The sequence below is a fragment of the Quercus suber genome, unplaced genomic scaffold (genome assembly GCF_002906115.3).
Source record: "Quercus suber isolate HL8 unplaced genomic scaffold, Cork oak 2.0 scaffold_468, whole genome shotgun sequence".
Classification (NCBI taxonomy): domain Eukaryota; kingdom Viridiplantae; phylum Streptophyta; class Magnoliopsida; order Fagales; family Fagaceae; genus Quercus; species Quercus suber.
In genome coordinates this window covers 153693-179771 of record NW_027069919.1, presented here as the reverse complement: position 1 = coordinate 179771, position 26079 = coordinate 153693, and the positions used below count along the sequence as shown (strand labels likewise).

At 32.1% G+C, this 26079-nt stretch overlaps 1 protein-coding gene across 1 annotated transcript; it reads left to right on the top strand.

The window, feature by feature from the left end:
• Positions 1-14389: 14389 nt before the first annotated feature.
• Positions 14390-20299, top strand: LOC112013237 (synaptotagmin-2). The gene is given in 15 exon segments (XM_065762668.1): positions 14390-15025; positions 15876-15942; positions 15945-15973; positions 16071-16121; positions 16222-16345; positions 16833-16951; positions 17081-17129; positions 17132-17181; positions 17642-17716; positions 17846-17888; positions 17891-17921; positions 18047-18293; positions 18575-18931; positions 19558-19689; positions 19989-20299. Coding segments are annotated over 15 exon segments (1617 nt in total). The 5' UTR covers positions 14390-14914; the 3' UTR covers positions 20121-20299.
• Positions 20300-26079: the final 5780 nt, after the last annotated feature.

Below are 26079 nucleotides of genomic sequence, written 5' to 3'. Positions count from 1 at the left end.
ACACATGATTTTTTGGCTCTTTGGTGGTAAAATAGTTTTTTTTTTTTTTTTTGCTAAAATAAAATCACTATTTTGATTGTTTTTATTGTTTTTGTTAAGTTTTTGAGTTGGATAGTTGTTATTTGGATGAGACTAGTTAAGCTTATTGAGAAGAAGAGGGACCTAAAGTTTTGGAAGGGAGGCCAACTACAAAAATTATACATATAATAACTATAAAAATAAATAAATAAATAAATAATTGGACCGCGGGGGAGGGGGGGGGGGGGAAGGGTAGGCCCCCACCTAGGTTCGTCCTTGCACCGACGTAATGACTTTAGGTTTTACGTTTCCATAATATCTATTGGATTTGGGCAATTTGGGGTGATTAATAAATAGGTTGTGCAAAGGTTTGGAGAACTAGTAGACTTTATTTTATGACACTTTGATATTATATATCACATTCCACGTTAAAGAGAGATTTGATCTACAATCGTGATACCAAATACCTTCCGAAGATTTATACATATTCTGAAGACTTTTGATTTTTATCGATCTTTTAATTTTTTTTTTTTATAGTTGTTGAGACCTTACAATTTTATTCGTCATAATTTTAATATATGTTTTAAAATTAATTTTAATTTATATTCTACATATAAACTTTCTCTTAAATCTTGTCAAATTCTATTCTATTTCAAACCTCCATTAAAATCTTGTATACATATTTATATATAGATAAACTCATAAAAGTCAAAAACTAGTTAGAGGAGAGGATTCCCTTTACCTTTTTGATTTTTGGACTTATTTGTCATGTTGACAGAGGCTCAAATGCTTTAGCCCATTTCTGTAGCAGCCAGGTTCGATGCTTTTGTAACTCCCATTGGGCCGAACCCATCTCCCCTCTCCCTTTTGTAAGAGATGGCCAGGTGCCACTGTGATCCTTTTATTCTACTCTTCAGTAAATATCTTTATTATAATAATAATAATATTATTATTATTATTATTAATAAATGTATAGGTTCGTGTCAAATAGGTACTGTAGGAGCTCATTTTTTATGTATATATTAGGCCTGAGGCCTCAGCTTAGGACGAAAGGTCGTCTGAGGAGGAATAGACATTGTCAAGGGAGTCCGTATTAGTAAATGAAGAAATTAGTTTTGGCCATAATGGCCCAGGATGGTGGGCTGAGGATAAATGCATCCTCAACTAACCAAAGCTGAGGTTTGAAGAGGTGGTCTGCGGTCTAGAAAATTGTTTCAGGAAGTTCTGTTGGCATGGATAAGTATTGTAGAAACATAGGACAGGGGGGAAGTCCTAAAATATTTAAGGAAAAAACTGCTAATTCCGCATTAAATGCTCTGCAACGAACTCTTTGGTAGCATTAATGTGGAGGTGATACCTGAAAAATGGTTTTCAGCCTTACAACTACTACATAAAGACTTTAGGAGAGTGCTGATGGGACAAGTATCAAGACAAACCATTTGGCCTACACGTGGAGGGTAAAGATGAAAGGGGAAGAAAGTATAAAAGAAGAAGGAAGCAATGAGAGAGAGGGATCAAGAAATGAAGAGAAATAGAATGTAGCAATCAAGAATTGCATTTGTAACCAAACTTGAGAGAAATATATAAGAACTGATCTTTTCGGACTGTGCCAAGGATGATTTTCTTTAGTATAAACTTGTCTATCTTTATTTTCCTGTCATCTGAATCTATTATTCTTATCGTTCAACTTGTTAAAACCCAGTTTTCTAACTTATTCTCTACAAATTCATTATTTTGGGTTTTTGGGCCTAAGTCCATCCAACTTTTGGGCTAGGGACTCAAATCTAGTCCTTACAGGTACGATCATTTTGCTGAAACTGAATTTTTTTTGTTAAAAGTATTGTAAATAAAGGTAAAAATTAGCTGAAATAGTATTTCCAACTTTTGGGCCTAAGTCCATCCAACTTTTGGGCTAGGGACTCAAATCTGGTCCTTACAGGTACGATCATTTTGCTGAAACTGAATTTTTTTTGTTAAAAGTATTATAGGTAAAGGTAAAAATTAGCTGAAATAGTATATCCAACTTTTGGGCCTAAGTCTATCCAACTTTTGGGCTAGGGACTCAAATCTGGTCCTTACAGGTACGATCATTTTGCTGAAACTGAATTTTTTTTGTTAAAAGTATTGTAGATAAAGGTAAAAATTAGTTGAAATAGTATAGTGAGACTCAAAAATAGTACCAAAAGGTGCAGTAGGGCTCATAAATAGTAACAAAAATAAGCTGAATAGTAAAATAGATTGACTTTTTAATTTTTGCTAAACACACTTATTTTGACACAAATCCATTTAACTCATAGAAGTAAAGGTCATTTTTAATCAATATAGATATGAATATCCTGTTATAAAATTGAGCTATTAAAAGAATTTTAATAGTTATATTGATAAATTCTTTAATGAAACCTTAGAATTCTTATCTATTTTCTTAGATAGTGTATTTATAAATTTGGTTGGAAATTTATTAAGTTGAAATAAAAACTTTTAGATTGTATGCTACTAGTACTTTAATTGCTACAACAACAAGATTCTCAACAAATATATATATATATATATATAGAATGTGTATAATTTATCTATTATAATTGTGCCTACAAAATATAAATTACTCATTTTTTTAATCTTTGAACCCACTCTCTAAAAAATTTATTGTTTGGGCTTGTTGGACTGTTTTTCCTTTCGATTTCAGAAAGCATATCCAAATTAAGTCCCTACAATCATATTAATAAATGAGTCATATTAAGGTTTGGAGATTTTTACATACAATTATTAAATAGATCAAGTTAGTGTTGACTTATTAAATCGAATGCATCTATCTCAACACGGCACAAATATGAACTAACCACAGTTTTGGGAAAAAATAATCCATTATCACAGAAATATTAGTCTCTTTTCTTGTTTTCCTCATGGGCCATGAAATTAGCTTCTAAGTTCTAATTCATCCCCTTAAAGTTTTAATTTTATAATTCGTCACATGGCCAAGATATTAGCCGTTTATTGACTAGGCTTAAAAGATTGAGAAATCACAATCGGGCCTAAATAGTAAATATGAGTAATGGTGTTTAAGCTTCCAGTTTCCCCAAGTTTCATGACCCAAAGAAAAAGATTTTCCTTCGTTTTCTTACTTTTTTCTTTTTGGCCCAATTGTAATTAAACGAAAATTCCATTGCCAGAATATTTGGAGGCCGAACCAAATGACCCAAAGTTCTGTCCATATACTATAAGGGTTGCACATTCAACACTCAACACTGGACATGTGTGATAAAGATAATTTGTTGCTCACTTGGCAGTGTGGTTGCAACTATTACAATTTTAACATTTTATGAGTCTATATTTACCAAAACAGCAATTTACGTAGATTTCTCCCGGTAGTTATATAATTAATAAAAAAAAACCTTTCTATTCCTAAATGGAATTCCAACTTTGAAAAAAATCACAAGTGTGAAAGAGAAAAAAAAATCCCATGATCAAATGAATGGCTTTATATTTTTCAAATTGGTCTCAAATACTTATAAACATGCATAAATATGTGCATCATATATATAAATTTGTGTTTTCTCTTAAGTCAAATCTTGACTCCATCACTGATTCACTGGCTATAGTTAATACAAAGATAAAAGAAAATCCAAATATCCATGTACCTTGTGAATTTCTTAGAATGCCTCTTGAACTAGTGAGTCTAGGTGTTCCTTTATCACTTTCATTAGGGTTTTAAGTTAACAAAGGGGTGATTATTCTCTTCTTCTTTTTTTTCTTCTTCTTCTTCTTCTTCTTTTATTTATTTATTTATTTTTTTTTTATGGTGGTAAATGAGGGGTGAGAATTCGCATATTTGGTGCCCATGCTATGCAACTGTGTATACCAGGTTTAGGGTAGTGTTACTTGTGTTACTCCAGAAATAAAATTCCTAAGCATTATTTAAACTGATTGATCTGGTTTTCTCTATTTGAAATTTTTTTGCTCAATGTAGTTATATACTATATAATATGGACTCATATATATATATATATATATATATGAGTGACATAAGTAATTAAGTCAAAAGTGCTTATGCTTAATCCTTTTTTTTAATGATTCAGTGGTTGGAGGATTTGAATCTTGATTCTTCTAGTTACATATGTGTGTATTAAGGTTAATAAACACACATTTACATGGTATCTGTTCAAGTCCATGTAAACTCAAAACAACTTCCAAGTTCCAACTACCATTCTACTGCAGTCCACCACTACCAACTACTATTCTATCACATTCAATCACTGCTTGACACCAATCGACTGTGGTCAACGACCTTGAGCACTAATTCTGGGTAATAAAGCAAATTTTTTATAAAAAAGGAAAAAGAAAATAATATCTCAGCATTTGGTAAGACTAATCCACTTTCAATGTACGAGACATTTTAAAAATCTCTGTTTTCTCATAAACTGATAGTGTGGCAAATTGAACATATTAACCTCTAGATTTATATCACATACTAGACCAATATTCGAATATGCCCATGGGACCAGCAAATACCCAAACTTATCAGTGTGTATTGAGAAACAATGCTAAGGGATCTTGTCTTATAGGAATCAGAATGACAAAAGTCTGGTTCAGCTCTTTTAACATCATGTCCTCACTTAAAAAGTCCTTCACCGACTTGACTTTCTCCACAAACCAGTAATGCCTTAAAACTAATTCTAAGGGTGAGTCAATTGCACACAGAATATCGCAATGAGAAATAGTGCTGCCACAGTTGCTAAAGAATAAGAAGACGTTTGTTACGGAATATCCTTTCTTTCTTTAGCCAAAAGACGTTTGGTCAGTTATTGGTACTTCTAGCAGTGCTTTGGAGGCAGCATCATGAAATTGCGCAACATGATTGGTGAAAAGAAGCAATTCAAAGGAAATGCAGTTGTAAACAGTAATGGAGTGGCCGACATATTCTAGTCTCAATTTTTGTTGTCATCTTCTTTTTATTGTTAGAGGGATTGTCATAATAATTAAGGATTTGGATAAGGTGGATTAACTTTTTAACTTGTTTTTTTAAAAACTTTTATTTCCATTATCCTAAATTAAGGTTTGGGCTAACAAGTCCAAGATGTTTCAAAACTGAGAGGAAAATGACTAACGGGCCTAACATTGTTTATTGTTTAAGAGCTAACTTTTTATTGCCATGAGAGGGGCTTAAGTCTTAAGCTTAAAATCAATATATTAGGGCTTTAGACACGTGCCCAATTGCCCATATCGCATAATGCACTTTGAATGTGTTTTCATATCATATCGAGTTCAATATACTGGACCTAAACAGTATCCTATTCCTCTTCTTGTCTCTCAAAAGGGCTGGTACGTTTTAGTTTTAGTGTTTTACTACTGAATGTGATGTTAATTCCAGACATCACCGCAAGATTCCTATCCCGGTATCGTGTGATATACACTGCAAAGCCAAATTTGCTTTGATCACCTAAGCAAATATGGTATCAAAATATACGGTAGCCAAACAAGCAGGCAACAAAGTACATGGTAACTTGTTTATCAAAAAAAAAAAAAAAAAGTCCATGGTAACTTGCAATTAGTTGATGGTCAGGTTGGGTGTGAAGCTTAAAGCCAAAAGTGGTCCTAGACAGATCAGCTTCGTATGGTCTCGTGTCCTACCATCACCATGATACAATTAAATCATGTCTCCTTAGTGGAAGCTGATATAACAAGGGGTTGCCATCAAAAGTGATAGTTAATTTAAATGGTTAGCTACTAATAATGAAGTTAACAATTCAAGTTAATATATTTGAGAATATTTCTTTTATAAAATTATTTTATTTTATAAATTAGTGGTCTTATTTTATGCTTGAATTATAAATTTGTTGTCAATGTATAGTTAGGATTGTAAATGGAACAGCAATTCATGAATAATTTTGGTTCCGTCGGAAAAACAAAATGTTTATGTTTATGTTTATGTTTATTTATTTTTGTAAATAAACCATGCTTAATCATAAGTTTCGACTCAACTATTAAATATTTTAAATTCAAACAGAAATTATACTTTCATATTCAAATTATAATTAAATTAATTAATTTTAAACTTTTCCTAACCTTCTTGTAATTAAAATCCAAAAAAAAAGAACATATTGTATAGTGTATACGTTGTATACTTGACCGGAAGGTGAAATTGTTGAAGATCAGACCAGGTGTCGCTTTCAATAGGCTTTTTGATACATCAATTGAGACCACAAAATGAGAAGGATCCAGCTCTGTCTGTTACACATGATATATATATATATATATATATTTATTTATTTATTTATTTTTGTTGGGTGAGTCTGTTACACTTACACATGAATAGTGAGAGTTGGAGTTTGCGCCACGATCGTGACTGACCACATGATAGGATAATGTTGAGTGGAAGATTTGTATAGAAATAGCAACGATTTGATTTGGATTTTTTTTTTTTTTTCAAGAACCAGATTTGATTTGGAAAGTAAACAGGTTCTTTAGATATTTTATATAAATTTTTAGAGTTTTATCTTAAACTCATTTATTTATATTTATAACATATAAACATATTCTGATATTCCAATTTCGTTTATTTATCTAATTGTAAGTTGCTCACTGAACATCGGTAATGCTATTTAATTAAATTTTAGAATTAGTGTGAACTTTAGAAACAAAATTGTGGTAATAAAAGTCTAAATTCATGTATTGGGCTTAAGGTCCTATTTGGAGATTAAAAGTTTGTCCAATAAAGAGTAAATAATTGAGAAGGACCTCAAGTGGGAGAGATATACCTGGAAATGATCAATGAATATAGTCTGAATAGAGCATTAGTAGTCCGAAGAGTGTGTTCTCCTTGGATATAAAGCCTCGGTCAAGCAAGTTCCTGAGAGGTTCGATTGACCTTCCTAGTGATTCCAATGATAAAGATAAACTTCAGGTATGTATGGAGATGATAAGAACAAAGAAATATCTAAAGGAAAAGCTGCTACCATCGCATTAAATGCACTGCAGCAATTTTTATAGCCACATTAATGTGGAGAAGACCTCTGAACAGTGTAATCTCAACTACCGCCACTCATAGAGAACCGACAAAGCTACCTGATGGGACGTATACTCAAGTGAATGTTTAGATGAAGACAAGTGGATGATCAAGATAGTCTAAAAGAAAACTATATAAATGTAAGAGACCTCTTATAGAAAAAAAAAAAAAAGGAGAAAGAAGGACTGTAGCTTTGATAATTGTATTAGCCTTTAAAACATTAATTTGTCTCTTCGGACATCAATCTATCTAAATTTCACGTGTGTTTTCATACTTGTTCATCATTTGTGATTTGAACGAGACATTGCTTAGATCACTCAGTCTAGCTCTTTCATCCACTTTCTACAAATTTATTGTGTTGGGCTTGTTAGGTTCATATCCCATATTTTTTGGGTTTGGGCTACAAACCGAGACCCTACAAAAATGTTAAGTGCCATTTTGGATATAGTTTCTTTAAAAAACATTCTCTCCTCTTTTTATGTGTGCGTGTGTTAAAAATATTTAGTATTCTAAAAAATAAAAAAAAATTGTTAAGTACATTTTTGATATAATGAAACAGTCTAAAGGTACTCCAATTTTTTAAGGTTAACCTTTTTATTTTAAAATGCAAGTGGTTTTATTATATTGCTCTCAGTTTCTATAATTAAAGAGATTAGGGATTGTGATTGGTGAGTGGTGACCATTCATAAGCCAAAAAGGAAATGAATCATTGAGACATTGAAATGTGTAAGTTGCATCACAAAGATCGCAAATCCACCTAATTAGTGAATATATAATTCAATGTCAAAATAGTACTCTTTTTCTGGTGGTGTTCCTAAGGTTGAAGTTGAAGTAAGTCTTAATACTTGGACGTTTGATATGAACAGGTTTTTTGATAAGTAGATTTATTGATCTAACCTGTTTTTTTCTTTTTTGGAGATCTAACCTGATGTTAGTAGTATGAATTTGGGATTTAAAAGAAGAGAAAAAAAAGGTTTAGGGAATTTGATAGGATTTAAGGTTCACACCTTAAGTACTTATTTGCTAATTAAATCTGACTCAATTTTGTATTTAAATTACTAAATCATCGCTAAAAAAAAAAAAAAAAAAAAAAAAAAAAAAAAAAAAAAACCTAAGTTTCTGTTACTTTAAAGTAAGTGCGTTTCTTTTATTTATTTATTTATTGTTTAATTTAAAATTAAATTTAGATAAAAGTGTAAAAGTGTTAGTTAATGCTTAAATTTAGATATTACTTGTTTTTATAGATGTCCAAATTAGTTTAACTTGGCTTGATTAGACTTGCACAACTGATCAACTCATGGTAAATGAGAGTGTTTGGATCCTTTGGGATGAGTTTGAATTTTTCAAATATAAATGGGATGGGTATCGAATGAAATTCTTTAAAATTTAAGAAGGTTTGAGTCTTAGAAAAACCATTTTTTATCCAAAATCTGATCAATTGCCATTCTACTCCTACATTAGGTTTGTGACAAATCAAATTTTCGATTAATATTTTCCATTAAAACCATGTGATGTACACAACTACACATGGTTTCTATTGAGCTATTCATAATTTGTAACATATTATTATCAACTTCAAAAAAAAAAAAGTGCCTATTATGCAATTAAATTTGTAAAAAGTTTTTATTTTTTATTTTTTTAAAAGTAATGACACTCATTACTGGCAACATAATACCCTTTTTTTTTTTTACAATAAAAATTGTGGGGCCTGGGGGCTTTGTCCTCAGTAGTTCAAAACTTTGTGTTCATTTGGAATGGGCTAAAATTTTTAGCTTATTTGTAATTTTAGCTTATTTTTGTTACTATTCATGAGTCTCACTGCATTTTTTAATACTATTCATGAGTCTCATTGTACTATTTAGCTTATTTTTCAATTTTTTTTTTCTATATTTTCAGAAAAAAAAAAATTTAATTTCAACTAAATAAGCTATTCTAAAGGGACCCTTCAAATCAAATCCAAGTTGTCCTCTAATGACTGCTTACATTCCAATTTACTTTTTGAAGCTCAACTTTCCAAATTAGATTCAAATCAAATAATTTAGAAAGTTTAGTTAAAGGAAGAATAATATCCCAATTCCCAACTTGCTTTTTCTTGCTTATATTATACTCTTTGCAAGGGTTGACATGGTCTACCTTTTCCAAATAAGACGTTAAATTAAATAAAATGAACAATTATTATTTTTTAGGCAAAAATCCAAAATTGATTCTGTAATTTTTAACTTTTGTTATTTCAGTCCTTTAACTTTCAGTTTTGTCATTTCAGTCTTCTAAATTTCAATTTTTATCAAGCAGTATTCAATTAGACATCTGTTAAGTGGTTCTGTTATGTCTTTTTCTTTTTCTTTTTCTTTTTTTTTTAAATCATAATTAAAAGAAAATAAAAATCTTTATTAAAAAAAAAAAAAGGAAAACATTGAAGGGAACGACGTCGTCTCCTTCCTTGAAATGAGAGAGTGCATTTCGATCCACGTCAGTCAGGCTGAAATTCAGGTCGGCAATAATTCCTGGGAACTTTACTGCCTCGAGCATGGCATTTAAGCTGACTCTCAACTCAAAAGATGGTTCTGAGTTGCGTGTAGCCATTGCCCACATGGTAAAGGTAATTCCTGGGAACTTTACTGATGTGGATTTGCTTAGCACCCATGGTAAGATAGGTAACTATATGGTGAAATAGTCCTAAATACACCTATCTTTTCCTCAACTGATTATATCCTTGGGTTTTCCTTCAACTTCTTAGAGCAATTACATCAGCTGGGCCATAATTGTGCAAAATAAAAAAAGTAGGCAATTTTACACAATTTTAGCAAAAAAACACCCACACCAGCTTGTGTATAATTGTGCATTTATGCACAATTTCTACAGTAATTGTGCATATATGCACATTTACTGTAGCACTTTCATTTATTATTTTATTCATTTTTCCTCTCTCTCTCTCTCTCTCTCTCTCTCTCTCTCTCTCTCTCTCTCTCTCTCTCTCTCTCTCTCTCTCTCTCTCTCTCGTCTTTGGTGCTCTTTGTGCTTGAGAAACTTGATAGAACCAGCAATGAAAAATGTGTAAAGTTTAGCTTTGTTGCAAAATAAAAAATCCCAAGATTCAATCAGATCGCGATGAAAAAGAAAGGAAAACCATAGGAATAGAGAGAGAGAGAGGAAAGAGAAACATACGGATCGAGATGGAAGTTTCATCCTCCTCGCCGGTGGTGATGGTGATCTCCTCGAGCTTAACGATCGGAGCATGGGTCTGAGAGAGAGAGGCGGTTTCTTGCCGATCGGAGCTTAATGATCGTTGGTGGTGACGGCGATCTCCTCGAGCTTAACGATTGGAGCATGGGTTTAAGAAAGAGAGGCAGTTTCTTGCCGATCAGAGCTTAACAATCGCTGGTGGTTGGGGCTTCCACTTCTTCTCTGTGCTCGTGCTCAGGCTTAGTGCTTGCCATAGCCTTTGGTTTCTTGCTTTGATGTTGTAGAGAATGGGTCTGAGAGAGAGAGAGAGAGGCAGTGAGGGAGAGAGTAATAAAAAATTATAAAATAATGAATATTTTATTAAATAATTGTGTATAATAGATAAATTGATGTGGGTGTTTTGTAAAAATGATGGTGTAAAATAGAAAAAGTAGATTTTAAGTGTAAAATAGATGAAATCTTATGTACAAGCTGATGTAATTGCTCTTATATATGAGTTTGACAACTGGATTGTTTAATCATATTTGTCTCTGGGTATGGTTTTCTTGTCCCATGGACATTGGAGCTTGTGTTACATGATTTCTGGTCAACTTTTTCATAGTATTACACTTCTTTAGCCTGATATTTTCGCATTTAGCTTCAGGCCCACTCAAGAATATTTTCACATTTTTTTTTTCTATTTCAGCCTGATGGCTAGATGCCGAGTGATAAGACTGTCGGCGGAGGAGACGATGCCTTCAACACCTTCTTCAGTGAAATTGGTGTTGGAAAGCATGTTCCTCATTCCCTTTCCAATGTTTTTTTTTTTAATAACAAATTTTCTTTTCTTTTAATTAATTACGAAAAAAAAAGACTTAACGGCACCACTTAACAGATGTCTAATAAAATACGACATTGACAAAAATTGAAACTTAGAAGACTGAAATGACAAACATTAAAAGTTAGAAGAACAATTTTAAATTTTTGCCTATTTTTTAAATGAAAAATAAAACTAACAAATTTAACCCTTCTTCCCTCGTAGACAAGAGGATAATACACTGCCATCAATATGTCGGTAGATTTGTCACGTGGCACATGGCACATGGCACATGGCTCATGGCAAATCCTTTATAAACCAGACAAAAGAAGGGAAACAAAGGAAAAGGAAAGCAGCCAATTGGAGAGCGCAACAACCAAAAGTTCCAACACTAATCTCAAAAATCCATAAAGCCAAAATACAAAACCAATCATTTTCTTACCTTTTTTTTTTTTTTTTTTATATATATATATATATAATGAATTATGTTCAAGGTGTTTCGGATTACGTTATTTTATAATGAAAAAATATATATATATTATTAATAAAAACCTATATTCTATTAAAGGTTTAAAGAAGTTTAAGTATATATTTCAACTAATATGTAATTTTAAGCCAAATAATATAATAATAATAAGAATAAGTTCAATTATTTATAAAATATAATAAGAGTAATAATATGAAAAAAGAAAATTGATGTTAATATTAGTTTTTTTTTTTTTTTTGGGACTGAAAGTGTAGAATACTTTTATTAAAAGAATAATTAAATACATGTAAAGGAGGGACTGGGCTCTCATAGACTTAACAGCTAGCCTAGCCCATAGACAAGATATTTATGATTAAACCAAAACCACTAGTGGGCTGGCAAAAGCAGAACAAATAAAAAATTTAAAACAAAAGACATAGAATTTAAGGAAGAGGAGAAGGACCGAAACCCACAGTCCACAGATAAAATTTAAGCAAAATAGTCCTGTACAACACGCAGATAAAAAGGGAAAGGCAGACTGGCAGAAGAAAAAATAAAAAAGAGAAGAAAGAAGAAGAAGATGGTCTGAAACCCAGAAGAAGGAAAAAAAAAAAAAAAAAAAAAACAAGAAAGAAGGGTCCGTAACCAAGAAGATGAAGAAGAAGGTAGGAATTTTTTTTTTTTTTTGAGAATACATTTGGGTTGGGCCTGTTGGGTATGTATTTTATTTAAAAATTTGAAATTGGTGGGGGTTTTGTTTAGGATGATGTTATTTTTTTGGGTTGCTCTATAACAATTTTTTTTTTTAAGATTTTAGTTCAAAATTTGTTTGCATAAAACTTTTGAGGTGTTCCTCATTTTGCTTAAGGGTGTTTCTTTTTTTTTTATGGGAAAACAAATAAAAAAATTTAATTATTATATATAATTTTTTTATTTTTTTGGGTCAGGGTGTTCCTGGAACAACCCTGACCCACGTGGCGTCGCCACTGGCAGTGTATTGTATCCTCTTGTCTGANATAATTCATTATATATATATATATATATATATATATTTTTTTTTATATTATAAAATAACGTAGCTCCTAAACAACAATTAATAATTTTATAATTAATAAAACAACAATACAACAAATTATAGTTTATAAAAGACAAACAAATTAATGAAACAACTAAACAATAATAATTAATAATTTTATTAATATTTTAAATGATTTTATAGTTTATTGTACATGTACCTTTGTTCATTTCTTTTCTTTTCAATTTTTTTTTTTTTTCATTTTGAGGTTTTTTGGTGTACAGAATGCAAATTTGTTTTAGTTTTAAGAACAATTTTTTTTTTAAAAGCACAAACTTCATGCCGGCCAAATCTTGAATTTCGGTTGGTATTTACTAAAATGTCCCGAAATACTTGAAATAGACCGAAATGACCCAGAATTTTTTCAAAATAGAATAGGGTAGGTTACTGTTCCGATTTGTTCAGGAACACCCTGGACAAAATTCCTGGAGTCGCCACTGTACACTGCCATCAAAATGTCAGTAGATTTGTCACATGGCACATGGCACATGGCTCATGGCAAATCCTTTATAAACCAGACAAAAGAAGGGAAACAAAGGAAAAGGAAAGCAGCCAATTGGAGAGCGCAACAACCAAAAGTTCCAACACTAATCTCAAAAATCCATAAAGCCAAAATACAAAACCAATCATTTTCTTACCTTTTTTTTTTTTTTTTGAATGAATCATTTTTTTTTTCCTATCTCCTGACCAACGGGATTTATTCTCTTCTCTGTTTTTACCTTTTTTATTTTTATCATTTTATATATTTGCTCTCAAACTTTTCATAATTACTTTTTTTTTTAATTTAAAAAAAATATGTCTTAATCTTTGGCTAGACTAGACTATATACTCTGCGTCCATAAAACATCTTAGAAATTCCATAAAGAGATAGTAGAGTGGATAAAAATTGAGACATTTGGATTTATGGCACATCATTTAAGTCTATTAAATTTACCATTTTTTTAGAGGAAAACCTGAAATATTATTAAAAAGAAAAATCAGTCATAATTGGCTAAGAATATATTATTTGATGTGGAGAAATATCCTTTATCTACAATCCACACAAATAAACTACTAATATGTTTTGCATATCTAATAATGTTCTAGGGCACAAAAATACCTTCTGAATCTTCCCAAGTATAACTTTTTCTTACTTTTTTTTAATCGAAACTTTTCATAATTAACTAATATCACGTATTGATTAAACACATATTATAAAAAGTTAAGAGAAGCCCACGTAAAGGTGATATTTCACACATCATACTTCATCACCTAAGACAAAATGTCAAATTGTGGGTTCTAGTTAGTTTAATTGATTACTGGTAAAGTCTCTAATGGTTGTATAAAAGATTTGGGGTTCAATTTTCGTCTACACCAAAAACTGATTGGTGTCTTGGTATGATGATAAAACGGACACCATAAGTTGAAACTCTAAAAAAAAAAAAAAAAAAACAAAATGTCAACCAAAAAAATAGTATGAAGCATAAAAGAAAAATAAAATTGATTTTTTTATGAAAGAAAAAAAAAACTTATTAATATCTTGAAATAACAAAAAAAAAATTATCATTATAAATGGAGTGAAGACAATATGTTAAAAAAAATAACTTCTGTTTTTTAATTTAGAGTCATATTAACAGATGTCTTTAGAACAATTATTAATAAACTGTAATAAAAAATTTTGACACGACTTTTATGAAAAATATAAAATGCTGTCAATAACATTTATTATTTACCATTCTTTCAATCAAATTTTTCTAAAAAAATTCTATTTAATTTATTATTAAAAAAAAAACATTATATCCTAGTCTTTAACGGCATAGCCTAGCTGGAGTGGGCACTGTAAAATAAATGAGACTGGACTTTCATTGACGAGTCACACACGCACGGGCCACGGTTCAGCCACTTAAAAACGTTACCGACAGAACGCGACCATCACGTTATGCTTTGCTTTGCTGCAAAAATTTCCTTTTCATAGTCGTTGTGTTGTGAGTGAATCCAACGGTCGTTGAACGCTAAAGAATCAAGATTGGCCACAAGAATAAATGCTCTCTCTCCATTATAATTATTATTGCAGTTTCTGATAAGATTTTACTAGATACACTTAAATTTTTTTCCAACGACTCACATGTTTTTTCTTTTTTCTTCTCTTTTTGCACCCAACTCCACAATGTGATTTGAGCAAAGCATAAGAAAGATACTTTTAGTCATTCTTCAGTTTTCTTTTTAATGCCATCTGGGTTTTGTTTCTAGTGTTGTGATATACATATAGCTAAGTAAATAGAGCAGAGTCTCTTTTTACTCTTTTTTTTTTTTTTGGGGTTTTTTTTGTTGTATCTTGTTCAAGTTTGGGAAAGAGTGAATTGGTCAGATTTGGGGTGGTGTGAGAGTGGGATTGAGATGGGTATTTTGAGTACCATATTGGGTGTTTGGGGTTTTGGAGTGGGAACTTCAATTGGGGTTGTGATTGGTTACTACATGTTCATCTACTTCCAGCCCTCTGATGTCAAGGTCAGTCCCTCTCTCTCTCTCTCTTGTTATATCTTGTAATTTGATTTTGATTTCAAATTTTGGCTTTCCATTGGTTATTTTTGGTTCTGTTTGTCTGAATTGTCTTCTCTGTATATTTCCATGTTTGAATTACAATGAATGTTTTGCGGATTTGGTTGAGAAAAGTTTGTATAGTTTTGGTCCATGATAGTTTCATTTACCAAAAAAATTTGAGTAAATAAGTCATAAACAAGAAGAATATGCGGTGGTGCCAATGAGCTCTAGCTCATTTGGCATTTCTTTTTCCAACAATGATAGGATAATTATTTTTTTGAAAAAACAAGAATATGCTGCGGCTACTTTTGTAAGATAGTGGTGTGCTTGCTTAAGGATGCTTTTGTACCTTGTCAATAGTTTTTTTGAAAAAACAAGAAATTGCTGTGGCTACTTTTATAAGATAGTGGTGTGCTTGCTTTACAAATTAGTACCTATTGACTATTCAGGAACTGAATAATCTTAATCTGGTCGGGAAGACTGTGCAGTGCATGCATATTCATGTTACATTTCAAAATTCAACGTGTTGTGTTTTACAGTAGTTTGGAGTACTGTATAATTCAAATTGAACATCCTTAGATTCTCTCACGGTATATAATGTATCAAATTCAGTTCATCTTAATGAGGATCTAGCTTTGTAATTTTAGTTGCTATGACAAATTTTAGTATAAATAATTTTGTACTCTCTTTTTCACACAATGGAAATATTACTCACTAAACACGATAGTCAGAAAGAAAAAGCAAGAAGAATTTGATTTCTTAGCCTGTTAAACCTACTTAAGTTGATGGAAAATTTTCATTTGTTGTGCACGTTCAGGATCTTGTGATTCGTCCTTTGGTTGAGCGAGACACAAAAGGCTTGCAGAGTTTGCTTCCAGAGATTCCCTGTGGGTTAAAAATCCAGACTATGATCGTGTATGTTATTCTTTAGTACGCCCTTTTCATTCAGTTCTTTATTTTGGCTGGCTAAGTGCAATATGCAGCTTTGAATTACCTTTTCTTGTGGGTGAAGGTTGATTGGCTTAACAGATTTATCGAAAAGATGTGGCCTTTTCTGGACAAGGTATGCATACCTCTAATGATTTAAATTTATTCCTCTTTTGATATATTATTTTGGCTAATTTTTCCTTTTGCATTGACTGTTGATGACTCAACATTTCTAGGCAATATGCAAGACTGCGAGAAGTATAGCAAAGCCTATTATTGCTGAGCAAATTCCAAAATACAAAATTGACTCTGTTGAATTTGAGACACTGACCTTGGGCTCCCTACCACCGATCTTTTCAGGTTGAACTGCTCTCTCTCTCTCTCTCTATACACGCGCATGCACAAATGACTCAGATTTTGTACAATATATGTAATATAATTTGAGAACTATCATTTCCTTGATTCTATAGTATGTTTTCAGACACTTAATTTTATATTTTTATCAAGTTAGGTACGATATGAAAATCATACTGGGTTGGGGAATGGGGGGAGGGGTTTTGGAAGATGAAATGTGAAATTATTGAACTACTGTATAATAGGTTCTCATGTAAACCACTCAGTTTCATGTATAGTTATGTTTCTTAATTGGACTTCTGAGTTTTGTTACTTTACCTCCCACCCCTATAGGTCTAATACTTTAAACAAACCTATGTCTGGGTTGTACCGTGTACAGTTATTAGTATCATTATTCTTGTCTTTGTTGTAGTGAATATTCTCCCGCCCACCCCCCTTCTTATTATACGTGCTTATAGATAGAATTCTCATCCTTGGTTCTGTTATATGCCAGGAATGAAAGTTTATACCACTGAGGATAAGGAATTGATAATTGAACCAGTGGTCAAGTGGGCAGGGAATCCTAACATCACTATTGCAGTTAAGGCATTTGGGTTGAAAGCCACAGTTCAGGTATTTGGTTGAACAACTGTTGGTGCAGAGAAAGAAACTATTATTTGGATTCCTGCCACAGTTCAAAAACTATTATTGTTTCTGAAATCATGTTTCCTAATAGATTTCTGATTTCTTGAGAATGTTTAGGTTGTTGATCTGCAAGTGTTTGCTTGTCCCCGTATCACCCTGAAGCCTTTGGTCCAACCTTTCCGTGTTTTGCCAAAATATATGTGTCTCTCATGGAGAAGGTGTGGTAATTTTTTAATATCTCAATGATAGTTGCAGAAAAATTGTCTTTGTTGCTACATATGCTTCACTTTGGCTGGTGCCTACACTTCAGTGCTGATTATGTTCAAATCCTCATGAGAAGATTTCTGGCTTAGAAAATTTTTATATCTCCTTTCTTTGATTCAAAAACTCAAATTTTCTTTATTCTTTATTTGGGGCAGAATCCCCAGTCAATATGCAGTTAGACCTAGTTCAGATTGAGGGGGAAGTAGGGAGAGTAGAGGGGAATTGGTTGGAAATTAGGCTAATTTCGGACCAACTCTGCTCTCCCTCAATCCAACCAACCATTAAAATAGCTATAATACACTCTGTCTGTCTCCCTTTCCTTTTACTCTTTTTTATTTTTAATTTAATTTTATTATCTTATTATATTATTATATATATATGTACTAACTTTGGTAATTTTTCTGATTTCTTTAGCCACATGTTGACTTTGGACTAAAACTGCTTGGAGCTGATGCTATGGCCATTCCTGGCCTTTATAGGTTTGTCCAGGTAACACTAATTAAGAGCAGATTGAAATGACTGAATTTTCAAGGAACATCTAATTGTGTGTGCTCCACTATACTTAGTTATATTTTGGTATTATCCTGTTTCATTCCTGAATATACCTTTTACTTCCAGGAGCTTATTAAAGATCAAGTTGCAAAAATGTATCTATGGCCAAAGCCCTAGAAGTACCAATATTGGATCCAACAAAGTAAGTCTGTTATTCTATTCTACCTATCTTTAAGTAATAGTGCCATGCCTTGAACTAAGTCTGTTGTTCGAGTAATAATGTCAAGCGTTTTGTTAGGACATGCTAATGTTACTTAATTTTGGCAGAGCCATGATAAGACCTGTCGGGATTCTCCACGTGAAGATCCTAAGGGCCATGAAGCTTAAAAGGAAAGATCTACTGGGGTCATCAGATCCTTATGTGAAATTCAAGCTCACTGAGGACAAGCTTCCTTCAAAGAAAACAACTGTCAAACATAACCACTTGAACCCTGAATGGAATGAGGAATTTAATGTGGCTGTTAAGGACCCAGAATCTCAAGCCTTAGAGCTAATAGTTTATGATTGGGAGCAGGTATTTTTCTTTGGGTTTGTGTTTGGTCAAATCCCGGAATTCAAGGTCACCCTCACCTGTAGAAACTCCCTACTTGGATATGCAGAAAATTGTGCATTCATTATTCTCTAGGCCCATCTTTGTTGACAACTTCTGGTTTTCACTTTCCACCATCAGCATAATAAAACTAGGAAACCAGCCCTTGGTTGACTTATACAGGTCTCCATGTTACCCAACTCATGACCGTTAGTTGTATTTCTTATATTTTTCAATGTGTTCAAATTGTGCTTCTTTCTACATAGATGGGAAAGCATGACAAGATGGGTATGAATGTCATTCCATTGAAAGAGCTTACACCGGAGGAGCCTAAGGTTATGACTCTTGATCTTCTAAAAAACATGGACCCAAATGATGTTCAAAATGAAAAGTCTCGTGGGCAGATTGTTGTGGAAGTGTTGTATAAACCTTTTAAGGAGGATGAAATGCCAATTGATGTTCAAGATTCAAATGAGCTGCAAAAGGCTCCTGAAGGAACACCTGCTGGTGGCGGTTTGCTTGTGGTTATCATTCATGAAGCTCAGGATGTGGAAGGAAAGCACCATACGAACCCATATGTCCGGTTACTTTTCAGGGGGGAGGAGAAAAAAACAAGGTATATTGTTGTTGTTAGTAGTTTGATTATTACTATTCTTTTTGTTTTTATTGTTTTGGACATAGGTGGGGTGGTACGTTCTTACTTTTTGAGCTTGTCTGAGCATAGTACCAAAAAGAAAGCATAGGTTGTTTTTGTATAGATAGATCGCCATCTATTTGAAGCAGCTCTATCTCAAACTCAACCCTACACGTACCTCCCCAACCCCCACAAAAAAAAAAAAAAACTGAATAATTTTTGTGAATACTTTTATTTGAAAAAACATCTGTTGATGCTGTTCAGTGGATGATTTAAATTTTTTTATGTGGATATCAGTCCACTATAATGTCATCTGGGAAGATCAGACTGTGAAATCGGTCTTCATAAAAGATTTCTATGGAATGTTAATTAGGTAGCAGGAGCTCTCATTGTCTGGTAACCTGTTCAAAGCAATGAGGTTATCTCTTTTTAAGATATGGCATCCTGTTCATTTGCTATGGGTTGCCTCCAGCCAAGTCTGAAAATGCCTAGATGCCTTTGTTTTTATATTTAGTCCTTACCCAAGTCCTTTCCTAGCATTTTCATGTGTTTGGTCTTTTTTTTTTTTTCTAGTACCTCCCAATAGCTATTGACAACTGCACTTTATTGACACAGCATGTGAAGAAAAATAGAGATCCTAGATGGGAAGAGGAGTTCCAGTTTATGTTGGAGGAACCACCCACCAATGACAGGCTTCATTTGGAAGTAGTTAGTGCCTCCTCGAGGATGGGCATCCTGCATCCCAAGGTACACATTGTATCCATTATACATCATCTCAGTACCAGTTTTTAGATGGCAAGTAAAGTCTGCTTTCTTGGGGGTACAATACATAAATTGAAATAATGTTGTTTATAGCAACAAAATAAGTTTTTGCATTTTCCTTGCCATGCAAATATGAGCTATTTTTAGAAAATTATAATGTTAGCGATTTTGATTATAACAAGTGCAAGAATGATTAGTGAAGAAAAAGTTCACTCATAATCGCAATTTTTTTAGTTCAGTTTTTTTTTTTTTCCTTATATTTGTGTTCTTTCCTTTCCCATCAGGAAACTCTGGGTTACGTGGATATTTATCTATCTGATGTTGTTAGCAACAAAAGAATTAATGAGAAGTACAATCTCATTGACTCAAAGAACGGACGGATTCAAATTGAGCTGCAATGGAGAACTTCATCTTGATGGTAATGCTTTGTGGCCAGGGTAGCAAATTCCACGGGGAAAACATCCTTGTTTTCTTAGTTTCAAACGAAGCGTTTGTTTTTATTTTCACAGTAAGGTTGATATATGCTTCAAAAACTGACTTTGTATGTAACCTGAGGAACTAGAAACAATAAATCCTAGCTTCAAGATTGCCAAGACCTACTCTGTGTTTTTACTACTAGTATAATAGCTGATTCAGTGTCGGGTCAGCTGTGACTACTTTGATAGCTGATTCAATGTTTGGATTTTGTTCAATTTTGAGAACAAAGATACAAAAACCACAATGATGCTAATCTGAATTCCCCATCTCCTGTTTTCATGAACTAGTCTTGGACGTGCTTATTTTTTTAAAAGAAATAGGCCAAAATATATTGTTAGCCCTAAAGTTTATAGGCTTAAATTAGCAATTTTAGTTGATACAAGGCCAATTTTTAATGAAGTGGTCTATCTGTAATACATGATGGCTTTATTGAACCCAAACCCAAAGTTGAGCTAGAATTTGACATCCCTCAATTTGAGCCCTAAGCAACTGGGGTCTAAAATCTCTAGCAGAGCGTTCATGCAAGGGTTAAATATATTCATTGCCTCAGGCTGCATCAGAAACTTAACAAGTGATATAAACTTGGCAAAATTTTTTTCTAGCAGAGACATCTTGTATATACTGCCATGAACGATCATACAATAGTTGCAAATCCATGAAAGAATTTGCAACTATTGAGTACTCATCTGTGGCATCTTTAAGGAGCATAAGAAGTAAATACGTAATGCCTAGCATAAGCTTCAATAACAGTACACCGTCGGTATTCATTCTTGCAAAGGACAAGTCAAGATCATCTATCTGTAACTCTTTTGCTTGACTGATAAACAAGCAGTTCATCGAATAACTTATTGTTCCAACAATTAGATGGCAGTTCCAAGAGCTCAAGTTCTAGATCATTGAAGAGAGATCTTCTTCCCTGAAGTTACCATGCTCTCATAGGCAAACCAGGTTGTTTCCAATTGGCTTGATTATATCTTCTTGTAGGGCTGACCAGGTCTGTATCTCAGCCGCAATCTGTGGACATCACAAAACTTCTTCATTGGTGTTATTTGAGATTTCAAACTGTAGTTGCTTAGGGCTCATTTGGGGAATGTGAAATCTGGGCCCAAATTCGGTTTAGGGTTTTTTTTTTTTTTTTTTTTTTTTTTTTTTTTTTATAATTTTAATTTATTTATTTTAGAAGTAAAAAAAAAAAAAAACTACATTACTACATCATTAAAAATAGGTCAGTCTTATTGATCCATTAGTGGTTTTTTTTTAATTTTTTTTTAATTTAATTATGAGGAACACACACAAGAGAAAGGGAATTAAGTTCTAACATATTGATCCATTAGTTATATATACATGAAAATCAACGGAATTATATTGAATGACAATAGATCTCGTTATTTAAACTTTAACATTGCTTATTTGAAACATCAAGGATTAAAGTGCTGAATGTGTAAATTTTAGAAACCAACATTTTATTTTAGCTAAAGAAATAATTTTGGAAAAAGAAGAATAATATGGAAGCATAAATTTTAATACCAGTTTGTTGCAATTTGGCAATGACGGAATCGAATTTTTGCCGAACAATAAATTAAAAAACATGCACTTGACACAACAATATTTAATACGATCCTTTTTTAACAAGTCTTTTTTTTTTTTTTTTTTTGGTCTTGTAAATGCATTTTTGTTTTCTGTTTAGAAAGAGGGGGGGGGGGGGGGGGGGGGCTTCAAATTTTTTCTACCATCATATCTCCATCCACAAGCAACATTAATCAAAATCCAATATAAATATAGAATAGAGTACATCCACATTTAACCAAAAGCTCACAAGCCACACTCAATTACTCTCACAAACTCAAAAATACAAACCCATTAGAAATGAGTCTTTTGGTTGAATATTGCAAAAAATTGAGTTTATTTATGATATGAATACTGTTTAAAGTTATTTGGAAAATGAGAAAAGAGAGTGAATTTCGGCAATACATTTGTCGAAATTCTAACAAAAAGTATGAGAGAGGAAAGAAAAATGATGTGATGGGAGGAGGGAGAAAAAATTTGAATTTTGGTAATGAGATTACCAAAATTTTTGCTGCCCGAAATTCCTGCCCAAGTGAAGTGCTAGGTGAAGTGCCCGAAAGGGAAAAAACCAATTATGGCAACCAAGTTGCTAAAATTGTAGGGGAGTGAGGAGAGAGAAAACATAAATTGTGGCAACCAAGTTGCTGAAAATGGGAGGAAAAAAAAAAAAAAAAGAATTGTGGCAACAAGTTGCCGAAATCTTGTGGAGGAATTTAATAGTAATTTTGGCAATGGATTGGAGGAAAAAGAAAAAAGAAGAAGAATGGTGGCAATTGATTTGTGGCAATGGAATTGCCAAAATGGAAGGAGAAAAAAAAAAGAATTGTGGCAATTGATTTGTGGCAATGTTGTTGCCGAAATGGAAGGGAAAAAAAAAAAAAAAAATTGTGGCAATGGAGTTGCCAAAAATTAGAGGAGAGAGAAAATATTTAATAGAATTTTGGCATGCCAAAAAAAAAAAAAAGTGTGGCACCAAAAATTGGAGGAGTCAATCACCTCACCTTTTCTTCCTGATTCTTGTTCTCCAAAGTACTTGGAATATATTCTTTAATCATTCTCAATAAAACCTAACCTGCTGATATCACACATAAGATTTATGTTGATAGGCCAAGAATGTATTGGCCAATTTGGGAAATTAATTAATTAATTACCCAAGTGAATTAATTAAGTCAATTTAACATGCAACAACGTGATAGCATAAACAAATTACCAACTAAGTTAAATGCAACGAAAATAAATTTGACACAGGTGATTTGTTTACGAATGGGAAAAACCATCGAGGCAAAACCCCACTGGGTGAAATTAAAGTCACACTCCCAAGAATCCACTATTATCAAAACAAGCGGTTATAAATAAAAGGAATTCCAGTATCTAATACCAATCCACCGTTGAACTCTTACCCCAATACTCGATTGGACTTGTATTGTAGCGGCAATCTCTCTATTTGATGCATAAATCCCAGTATGTTACTAACCAATGATGCATGGATCCCAGTACATGACTAACACACCAACTTGAGAAAGATATTGACTGCAAAGTTCTTCAGTTTATCAATGATGAAGATCAGGAAGCTCCTTGGTCACAAAACTCATTGGCATAAAGACGCAGTAGCTTCTATAGAGAGAAAGATGAAATAGGGCAATTTCTATCTCCGGTCATAATATGCATGTAACAATAAGTGCAACAACCTTGTGATGACCCTTAAAATAATCCTTATATATGTCTAGGGTTGTGAGAATAGAAACCTTGCACAAATACTCAAGGATATGTGTGTAATCAGATCTGAAATTTCTAATTTCGTAATTCTCGACAGATACAGCTTCTATCGAGCTTCTATTGAATTTCAACATTAAACCTCAATAGAAAGGATTCTGTTGAGATATCTGTTGAGCTTTAAAGAACAGCACTTCTTCACTTGTTTCTTGGTCAGACTTGCTTGGCTTCAATACTAAACTGGAACACTTGTTTCTTGAAATACTAAACTCATTCTAGATCTACCCAATTATAAGTAAAGTATGTTTTGTCACAGGATTAGCAAATTACATCAAATATGTCCCTAACATATGTCATGGATTCTTTTTTGTCTTTTCATTTCTCCTTGTTATAAACGGCAGCATGCACCATAACTAAACATTGATTCTCCTCACAGAAAGTTACATTTTTCATATTGCTTCACTTACCTCCGATTGCTCAGTGCTATATTACTCTTCTACTTTGTTTCAGTGTGCACAACTAAGGATTGTAAGTTTTGGGTTAATAAGAGTTTTTTTTGCTTTGCTTATTAACTCACAGCTCTAGAAATTAACAGATTTATTAATATTGTATAAATATATGCTTTGTAAATATTAGAAGCTAATACATTGTAAATATTATGTATTGTTGTAGTTAATATTGTTTGTATGACTATGATTACAATTATGATTATTGTTGTGGTTGTTGTTGTTATTCAAATTTTAGATTAATGAATTTTTTATGGCTAGGACTACAAGCATTTTTAGTTATATTTGAAATTTACCACAATAAATTGTAATAGTCACCAAATATGAATTTGATTATTTTGTAGTTGATAACATATATATATATATATATATATATAATGATTATGCTTTTATGCTAGGAATGCTTTATTTTCACTCATTGCAGAATATTGCCTTGTATAGCAAATCTCAAGAATCTTGTTGATAACATTATAAATACAATATCTTGAACTCTTTTAAGGGTCAAACTGATTCACATAAACTTTTCAGTATTATTGTTATTTTGTGTTTATTTATAATTATTTGATTGTGTTTTTTTTTTTTGGCAAGTATCACTCTATAATTCTCACTATCTCAATCGGTATCACAATTGTGGTAAGCACCTCGACTCTTTAATTAAATTTATGTATGTGTTTTGTTAATTTTGAAATTATTTAATATTATTTATTGTTATTATTATTATATGACCACAAAAATTATAATAAACTAGTCGCTAACCCGTGCGATGCACGGGAAAATTACTAAAAATGAAATCTAATGAATGCAAGCAAAGTAGTTATGAAAAATACCATTTAAATTAAAAGACAAATATTAGTAAATGTCATTATCCTTAGCTGTTTGTGTTGTATCTAGAGTTTCATATCTAAGTTACTACAATACTACTTGCAGCCACTAAAGCTCACAACATAAGTATATTATATAAGGCCAAAACTTATATTATCTTCAAGCTCCCCTTAGCCTTACAGAGTCCCTAACAAAATTTCTTTTGTATTGAATTTGATTTTAGAGGACTTATTCAAAATTATTTGAATTAAACCTCACAAATTAGAAGGAAAAAAAAAAAACATTACAACATTGTAGCTAATTAATATACAAATAAACTACCAATTTAACATGATAAATTACTATTAGTAATTTAGAAAGCAAAAATTAACAAAATTAAAGTTGTTACCCACTTAACCTAAAACTTTTCATATTCTAAAGTTGTCAAACAACTATTGATATAAAATATTCTGTAATTACTTCAATACCACAAGTTGTTCATGCTGTAAAAAATTTGAGAGAATAACATAGCAAGCATTTTAAACTTCTTCTTGCTTGGATCCTACAAAAAATATATATATATATATATATAGCGATGGAGATAGAAAATGCCTTTAATGAGACAACCAATTACGATAGTGTTGGAGGCAAAGTAAAAGATTAAAAAAAAAAAAAAAAACACTAAAGAAGCAAGCGGTTTGGCTAGCATACCAGCTAGTTAATTTATATCAAAAGGCATAAAAATCTTACAATCAAATAGAATTCAAAAGTAAATAAATACATGTGGTACAATCAGATAAATAAAAGGTTTGTCAAGATGATCAAGTTTGGCAAGGAAGAAGACGCAACAGCTACTGATGAGGTAATCTCTATCTTAAACTTGTGATAATGATGAAGATGTAACAACTACTAATTATGCAGATCTAGCTTAATCTTCTTTTGATTCAACTACAACAAAAATGACGATAATTACCACAAAAGATTATATAAAAAACAGTCTTTTATGATATAGCTAAGAGTATAATAAAAGCTAATAGAAGGAATTTAAATTGATTTCAATGATGAATGAGGGATTCACTTAAATGAGGAGACCATGAAAAAAGGAGAAGTATCGTGTTCTGAGTATAGTACTGAATTTTAAACTCTACAATTCAATTTGCTAAGGTATTTTAGTAGTTAGCAAATTAAATAGGCACAGATTACATCATTTGGGTCGTTTGGTTCCCGTAAAATATTTTCCGAAAATACATATTTTCCGGAAATGCTATTTTCGAAAAGGAAAATATTTTTAAGTGTTTGGTTGTTTTATGAA